The sequence below is a fragment of the Colobus angolensis genome, unplaced genomic scaffold (assembly GCF_000951035.1).
Source record: "Colobus angolensis palliatus isolate OR3802 unplaced genomic scaffold, Cang.pa_1.0 Scaffold81, whole genome shotgun sequence".
In the NCBI taxonomy this organism is placed as follows: Eukaryota; Metazoa; Chordata; class Mammalia; order Primates; family Cercopithecidae; genus Colobus; species Colobus angolensis.
This window is the reverse complement of record NW_012121932.1, coordinates 7,427,119-7,435,957: the sequence shown is the minus strand read 5'-3', so window position 1 is coordinate 7,435,957 and position 8,839 is coordinate 7,427,119. Positions and strand designations below refer to the sequence as shown.

The following is an 8,839-nucleotide window of genomic DNA, read 5'->3' as shown; positions in this document are numbered from 1 at the left end:
TACCTGTAATCCCAATACATTGAGAGGCCAACGTGGGCAATTTGCTTGAGCCCAGGGAGTTCAAGAAAGCGTGTGCAACATGGCCCATCAGACTAACAGTGGACCTCACAGTGGAAACCCTACAAGCCAGAAGAGACTGGGGGCCAAGATTCAACATTCTTTTTATTTTTTATTTTTTTGAGACAGAGTTTCATTCTTGTTGCCCAGGCTGGAGTACAATGGCACAATCTCAGCTCACCGCAACCTCTGCCTCCCAGGTGCAAGTGATTCTCCTGCCTCAGCCTCCTGCGTAGCTGGGATTACAGGCATGTGCCACCATACCCAGCTAATTTTGTATTTTTAGTAGAGATGGTGTTTCTCCATGTTGGTCAGGCTCCCGACCTCAGGTGATTCACCTGCCTCAGCCTCCCAAAGTGCTGGGATTACAGGCATGAGTCACTGCACCCGGTCTCAACATTCTTAAAGAAAAGAAATTCTAACTCAGAATTTTATATCTGGCCAAATTAAGTTTCATAAGTGAAGGAGAAATAAGATCCTTTCCAGACAAGCAAATGCTGAGGGAATTTGTTACCACGAGACCTGCCTTATAAGAGCTCCTGAAGGAAGCACTAAATAAATAATGAAAGACCATTACCAGCCACTACAAAACACACTGAAGTACACAGACCAATGACAGTATAAGGCAATCACATAAACAAGTCTGCAAAATAAATAGCTAACATCATGATGACAGGATCAAATCCACACATAACAATACTAACCTTAATGTAAATGGACTAAATGGTCCAGTTAAAAGACACAGAGTGGCAAGCTTGCTAAAAATCAAGACCCACTGGTATGCTGTCTTCAAGAGACCCATCTCACATGAAATGACACACAGGCTCAAAGTAAGGGGATGAAGGAAAATCTGCCAAGCAAATGGAAAAAAGAAAAAGGCAGGGGTTGCAATCCCAGTTTCTGACAAAATAGACTTTAAACCAACAAAGATCAAAAAAGACAAAGAAGGGCATTACACAATGGTAAATAAAGGGTTCAATTCAACAAGAAGAGCTAACTCTCCTAAATAGATATGCAGTCAACACAGGAGCACCCAGATTCATAAAACAAGTTCTTAGAGACCCTCAAAGAGATTTAGACTCCCACACAATAAAGGTGGGAGATTTTAACACCCCTCTGACAATATTAGAGCATCAAGACAGAAAATTAACAAAGATATTTAGGACCTGAACTCAGCACTGGATCATATGGACCTGGTAGCTATCTACAGAACTCTTGAAGGTAAAACAATGGCATATACATTCTTCCCATCAACACGTGGCACTTACTCCAAAATCTTTCACATAATCGGAAGTAAAATACTCCTCAGCAAATGCAAAAGAACTGAAATCATAACAGTCTGTTGGACCACAGTGCAATCAAATTAGAACTCAAAATTAAGAAATTCACTCAATCTTATAATTCCATTCAACAAGATAAATATATAAGTAAACAACAAAAAAAGAAAATATAAGTAAATAAATACATTTTAAACTTGGTAAGGGGTGGGCATGGTGGCTCATGCCTGTAACCCAAGCACTTTGGGAGGCCTGGGCAGGCTAATTGCTTGAGCTCAGGAATTTGAGACCAGCCTGGGTAACATGATGAAACCCCATCTCTACCAAAAATACAAAAATTAGCCGAGCATGGTGGCACACACCTGTTGTCCCACCTATTCGGGAGGCTAAGATGGGAGGCTCACTTGAGCCCAGGAAGTCAAGGTTGCAGTGAGCTGTGATCATGCCACTGCACTTCAGCCTGGGTAACAGAGCAAGACGCTATTGGAACAAACAAACAAACAACAAACGAAAAAACTGGGTAAGATCCCAGGTAACTTTCTGTCTTCAATTTTGCATGTCTCTTATGTACCTGGATTCCTAATATACCTCAAAATTAGCCTCTAGAAGAGCAAACCAAGATTCCTGTATTTGCCCCAAAATAAAATAAATAAAACCTATTATTCTAGGTAGTTAGTGAATCACTAATAGACAAAAACACACAAAGTCTTACTATTAAGCAGTCTCCAGGCACTGTGGAAGTGCTTTCCAGCAGGACAGCTCTTTAAGTCTTGGCCTACAGTTCTGGCTTCATCACCTTTGCTCAGCAAAAATCAAACAACAAATATAAACATTCAACATTTAATTATTTTTCTAAGAATTAACACAGTTAAAAAAATATCAATTTTCTAAGCTAAAGATGATGCACATTTATTTTCATTGTTTCATAATGTTTAATTCCATTTTTCCAAAATAAATTTTGTATTACTTCCCTTTCTTGCCCCCTGTATACCTGCAATCTATTGCTTGTGGCCTTTCCCAGATACCCATTGTGATAGAGTAGGACGAACCTCCAGAATTTGCTAGGCACTGTTAAGAATGGAAGATGTCTAAGACATGTTTTCAACAAGAATCTTGAGAGTGTCAACGAAAAAAATCAAACTCTGGGCTGGGCACGGTGGCTGACACCTGTAATCCCAGCACTTTGGGAGGCCGAGGTGGGAGGATCACCTGACGTCAGGAGTCTGAGACCAGCCTGACCAACATGGAGAAACCATGTCTCTACTAAAAAGACAAATTAGCCTGGGCATGGTGGCGCATGCCTGTAATCCCAGCTACTTGGGAGGCTGAGGGAGGAGAATTGCTTGAACCCAGGAGGTGGAGGTTGTGGTGAGCCAAGATCGCGCCATTCACTCCAGTCTGGGCAACAAGAGCAAAACTCCATCTCAAAAAAAAAGAAAAAAAATCAAACTCTGTAAAATATTTGAAGATATTTATTCTGAGCCAATAATAAAAGAAGATTTATTCTGTCACCATAGCTCATGACACAGCCCTCGGGAGATCCTGAGAACATGTGCCCAAGGTAGTCAGGGTGTAGCTTGGTTTTATACATTTTAGGGAAACATGAGACATCAGTCAAATCCATTTAAGATATACATGGCTGGGTCCAGAAAGGCAGGACAACTTGAAGCAGGGGATTCCAAGTTATAGGTAGATTTAAATTTTTTCTTTTTTTCTTTTTTTTTTGAGATGGAGTTTCACTCTTTTTGCCCAGGCTGGAGTGCAGCGGCGCGATCTCCGCTCACCGTGACCTTCGCCTCCCGGGTTCAAGTGATTCTCCTGCCTCAGCCTCCTGAGTAGCTGGACTTACAGGCATGTGCCACCATGCCCGGCTAATTTTGTACTTTTAGTAGAGACAGGGTTTCTCCATGTTGGTCAGGCTGATCTCAAACTCCCGACCTCAGGTGATCCACCGGCCTTGGCCTCCCAAAGTGCTAGGATTACAGGCGTGGGCCACTGCGACTGGGCTGATTTAAAATTTTTCTAATTGGCAGTTGGCTGAAAGATTTATCAATAGAAAGGAATGTCTGGGTTGTGATAGGTTGTGGAGACCAAAGTTTTACCATGCAGATGAAGCCTTTAGGTAGCTGGCTACAGAGAAAATAGACTGTAAATGTTTCTTATCAGACTTAAGGTCTATGTTGATGTTAATGCTGGAGAGGCATAATGAGGCATGTCCAACACCCACCTCCCTAAATGCCCTGAATCAGTTTTTCAGGTTAAATTTTAGAGTGCCCTGGCCTAGGAGGAAGTCTATTCAGACGGTTGGGGGCCTTTGAATTTTACATTTGGTTTACAAGAGCTAGCAAGGTGTGAAAAGAGAAATCAATTTCCAGGAAAGGAGGCAGAGAGCCACCATTTGGTGTGCATTTAATCACTTTCAGAACTTGATTAAATTTGATTATGGATCCCACTGAACCAGGAAAAGTTCCCTTGTCCTCCTCCCAGGGGTGGTTGTGTGGCTTGCTTCTTCCATGCCCGGCTGCTCAAACCTAGAGGGGAGCATACAGATGGGTAGGTTGTGGGGCTCCAACCCCACAATAGTCTAGGGGTGAATGTTTACAGCTCCTGAAGCCCCAGAAGGCATGTGTTACAAGGTGCTCTTTTAGTTTTGCCGTCTGCAGCTTGTGTTAACTGGCTAAATTAGACCCTCCACCTTGTCAGAGGGCTTTCTGTATCCCGGGATCTTGCCTTGATATACCGGAAGAATTGGATCACACTTGGACTTGGAGAATGAGTGCAAGGTTTTATCATTTAAAAATTTTTTTTAAAAAAATAAATTAATTAATTTATTAATTTATCTTTGAGATGGGCTCTTGTTCTGTTGTCCAGGTTGGAGTGCAGTGGCGCGATCTCAGCTCACTGCAACGTCCACCTCCCAGGTTCAAGGGATTCTCCTGTCTCAGCCTCCGGGGTAGCTGGGACTACAGGCGCCTGCCAGCACGCCTGGCTAATTTTTTGTGTTTTTAGTAGAGAAGGAGTTTCACCATGTTAGCCAGGATGGTCTCAATCTCTTGACCTCGTGATCCGCCCGCCTCGGCCTCCCAAAGTGCTGAGATTACGGGCGTGAGCCACCGTGCCCAGCCTGAGTGCAAGGTTTTACTAAGTAGAGGTAGCTAAGGGGAAGTCAGAAGGGGATGGAGTGGGAAGTTTTTCCTCTGGAGTCGGCCGCTTGGCGGCCTGGGCTGTCCTCTGACTACTCCAGCTAAACTTCGCGTCTTCTGCTTCTGCAGGTTGGTGGCCTGCAGGTGTGCCAGTGCCTGTCTGTGCGTTCCTCTCAACATCCAGCTGCCTGCATGTTCCTCTGCTGATGTACTCCTCTCAATGTCCAGCTGCCTCTGTTTCTGCCTTGCTAGGGTCTTGGGTTTTCATAGGCACAGAATGGGGGCGTGGCAGGCCAGGATGTTCTTGGGAAATGCAACATGTGGCCAGGAAAACAAAAAATGTCTGTCCTCACCTAGGTCCGTGGGGATGGAGCCCTAGCCAGGGACCACGGCCTCCTCTACTCAGCACTTTCCTTCCCCACTTCTGTATCATTTGAAGGGGCCACGGTGTTCCCTTCCCAGCACTTCCCTATCACCATCGCTAGAGATTCTGATAGAAAGGGAAGGAGAGCGGAGAGTTCTTGTTTTGATGCAGTTCTTGCCCGCTCTGGAGGCTGACTGTACTGTACTAAATGTAGCCATCTTTGGTGGTGGGTTACTGGGGCAGGGGCAGGGGCAAGTACGGATAACTCCTCTATAGTTGCTTTAAGCATTCAAGTCTCATGGGAGATGTAATCTAAGGGGCCCTCCCTATTGAAAACAAGGATGTCTTGGGGAGGTTAAGAAAAAGTGTAGGCGAGGATGTGGTTGAGATGGTTCTTGGAATCGATCCCTGGCCCCCGAACTTTAACGCCAGCCCTTGAAATATGTGTGTAGCTCACACACACAAATGTGTGTATACACGTTGGAGTATCCCTGGAGCTCATGCATGCACGTCCGTCACAAAGGATTTGAAAGGGCGAATCAGATGAGACTCTGAAAAAAAAAATACTTGCGGACTTCATGATTGGGGACAGCGTGGTAGGTTTGTTTTGTTTTGTGTTTTAGATCGGGTCTCCCCGTGTCGGTCAGGCTGGAGGGTAGTGGCTACTCACAGGCGAGTCCACGGCGAGTCCACTACAGCCTCATCTTCCTTGGCTCAGGCGATCCCGCCTCAGCCTTCTGAGTAGCTGAGACTACAGGAGCGCGCCACCGCGCCTAGCTGCAGTGATTTTTTGTTTGTTTTGAAATGGAGTCTCACTCTGTTGCCCAGGCTGTAGTGCAGTGGCGCGATCTCGGCTCACCGCAACCTCCACCTGCCGGGTTCAAGCGATTCACCTGCCTCAGCACCCCCGAGTAGCTGGGATTAAAGGCGCGCGCCAGTACGGCCGGCTAATTTTTGTACTTTTAGTAGAGACCCCCGTCTCTACAGTTTCACCATTTTGGTTAGGCTGGTCTCGAGCTCCTGACCTCCTGATGCGCTCGCCTCCGGCCTTCCAAAGTGATGGGATTACAGGCGTAAGCCGCCGCGCCCGGCCTCTGCAGTGATTTTTAAAGAGTCTTTTATAAGTATATTTCTTTTAACCACTATTTTCAATACGCAAATAACTCTTGAAAATACGTTCCTCTTTTGGAAAAAAAAAAAGGCGGGGGAAATGTATTTAAAAAAAAAACAGGAAAAACTTCTTCCATTCCCAACGTAATCATGGCATATCGTGTGTATGCTTCCAGGGCTTTTCTTCTGTATGTTTACATACAGATAGTGCATGCTTTTGTTTCGTGCTTCATGTCTATCCCATCTTAAAGATGGTTTTACAACCTGCTGTTTTACGACCTGTTGACTTTACGAAGTGTCGTAAAGTCCAGTCCACTTCAGCGTCTTTCCCACCGCAGCACAAAAGGCCACGCAGGCCATTCTACCCCTGGCGGCCAAGAGGCGGGGTGGCAGGCTCAAGAGGCGGGGTGGCAGGCTCTAGAGCCTGCTGGCTGGGGCGAAGACGGCGCGCGGCGATGACGCACCGCCGCGTGCGCGGTGTCAGCAGTAGCTGCGGCACAGGGGCGGAGCGAAGGCTGCGGCGGCGTCGGGTACGCGCACACGTTGCATCTTCTTGCCTTCGCGGGGTTCTGCGTGGATCTGGCACCAGCCGGGTGTACTGACCGGTAGACCAGCGGACTGGTGGAGATGGCGACGCTCTGTCTGACCGTGAATTCAGGAGACCCTCCCCTAGGTAAGGGACCCAGGCCAGTGACCTGTGTGGGTTGCATCAGCCAGGGAGGGTGCGGGGCGAGGAAGGTCGCTGCGCCCTGGCTTTGCGCAGTGGTGGTCACCATCTGGGAGGTTAGACCTGCCCCACGCCCCAGAATTGTACGTGGAGGAGGCTCCGCTCCCTTCGCCCCCTGTCCCCGGCAGGTGCATCTGCTCCTGAAGATGTTTTTCCCGGGCTTGGAGGGAGGCGCGGTGTGAGCCCGGGCTAGGCAACACGAGACTCCGCTTCGGATCTTCTTCTCAGAGCGATGAATTCCCAGTCAACTCACCTCTCCCTTTTTCCGCCAGAGACCGAGAGTTGCTCGTGGAAATAACGTTTTTAAAACTTAAAATCCAATTATCGTCACTTCTCTTTTAGCATTTTTTCTCCGACTAAGCCTTTTTCTTACCTCCTTTCCTGTCCTCTCAGAAGAAATCCTCGGTTCACTTGAGTCAAATTTTCCTTAGGTTTTATCGAGTTCAGAGGAAAGAAGTCAGGCGAGCGTATTAGCATTTAGGGTTTCAACTGAGGCTGCATTTATTTTTAATTAAAGGTGTTAGGGTAATTGGGGAAAACACCCAGGTACACTGTAGACTGATGCGGTTGCTTTTACTGCACCCTGTGGATGTGTAGTATATTTCAGAGTAAACATTGGATCTGTCACCTTACTGATACATCTTTTTTTTTTTTTTGAGACGGAGTCTCGCTCTGTCGCCCAGGCTGGATGATACATCTTAAGTTCGGTTTGGAATTACTTTTTCGACATGACCAAGGTTATTGTTGGTGGATTGCTTAGAATTTCTGCTTTTTCATTACTTTGGGAAATTACACAAAAAAATTTAAGTAGTTTGCCGATTTTTTTTTTTTTTCTTTTGAGAGTCAGGGTCTTGCTCTGTCGTCCAGGCTGGAGTGCAGTGGCGCTTTCAAGGCTCACTGCAACCTCGAACTTCCGGGCTCAGGTGATCCTCCCACCTCACCCTCCTTAGTAGCTGGCACTACAGGCGCGTGCCACCATGCCTGGCTAATTTTGTGTTTGTGTCTTTTTTGGAAAGATGGTGTTTCACTGTGTTGCCCAAGCTGGTGTCAAACTCCTGGGCTCAAACCATCCTGCCTTGGCCTCCCAAAGTACTAGGATTACAGGCATGAGCCACGGTAGCCGGCCTGACCTAATACTTGCTAATGCATATGTATGATAATAGACATACAGTACTTTATAGTGTTCAATAAGCCCATACCTTTATATACAACTGGCCCCGTGGGTCTGATGAAATTATTCATTATGTTCTCTGGTGATGTTTTAAGGCTGTTGAACAAAAACACAACTTAATAGCCATTTTAAAGATTTAAAAGATGATAATGTTTTGGCATATTGGTTGCAGTAATGGACTAACCGCACAACAAATCAATGAACTCTAAAAGGAATGGGTTTGATTCTTGGGCTGGAAAGGCACTAGAGTGCCCTCATGTTTGAGAGCAAACACATTTGTTCCTGCAGACCTGAGTCCAATCCTGGCTGCCACTTATTAGTTGTGAAACCTTGACAGGTTCCTTATTTAGCTTCTCCCATAGTTTCCTTGTTTTAAGAAAGGGAGAATAATGTCTTTCACATAGGATTGGTTGCCAGAGTTAAATGAGACTATAGTTTAAAATTCCTGATACTGGTGTTTTTTTTCTTTTTTTTTCTTTTTTGTGAGACCGAGCTCATTGCAACCTCTGCCTCCCAGGATCAAGCGATTCTTGTTCTCAGCCAATCATGAGTAGTTGCGCTTACAGGTGCGCACCACCACGCCCGCCTAATTTTTGTATTTTTTAGTAGACACAGCATTTTGCCATCTTGGCCAAGCTGGTCTCAAACTCCTGACCTCAAGCAGTCTGCCCGCCTTGGTCTCCCAAAGTGCCAGGACCAGAGGTGTGAGCCACCATGCCCAACCTCCTAATACGTTTTTCCTTACTTGGAAAATCACCCTGAAGATGAACCTGTTTCCGTAGTGTATTACAGAACTCAGAATTCTGCCAGTATTCTATGAAACTCTTAAGTCTGTCGTTTTGAACTGTATGCCGGTTATCAAATATATAATTTTTCTAATTGCTCCTCCCCCTTCTTTTTAATTTTTGATTTGATTTTTCCCAGTTGTTTAATTCAGTTACATTTTATCTTTAAGTAATATAATTAGATAAAACTTTTTTTTTTTTTTTT

The 8,839-nt window shown here is 45.6% G+C and overlaps 1 protein-coding gene across 2 annotated transcripts in view; it reads left to right on the top strand.

The window, feature by feature from the left end:
- The first annotated feature begins 6,283 nt into the window (after positions 1–6,283).
- EPRS (glutamyl-prolyl-tRNA synthetase) overlaps positions 6,284–8,839 on the top strand; it is a 100,316-nt gene continuing 97,760 nt past the window's right edge. For both annotated transcript variants that reach the window (XM_011929451.1, XM_011929450.1), the window contains exon 1: positions 6,284–6,624. In XM_011929451.1, the coding sequence (XP_011784841.1) occupies positions 6,579–6,624 (46 nt within the window). In that variant the 5' untranslated portion in view covers positions 6,284–6,578. The remainder of the gene's footprint in view (positions 6,625–8,839) is intronic.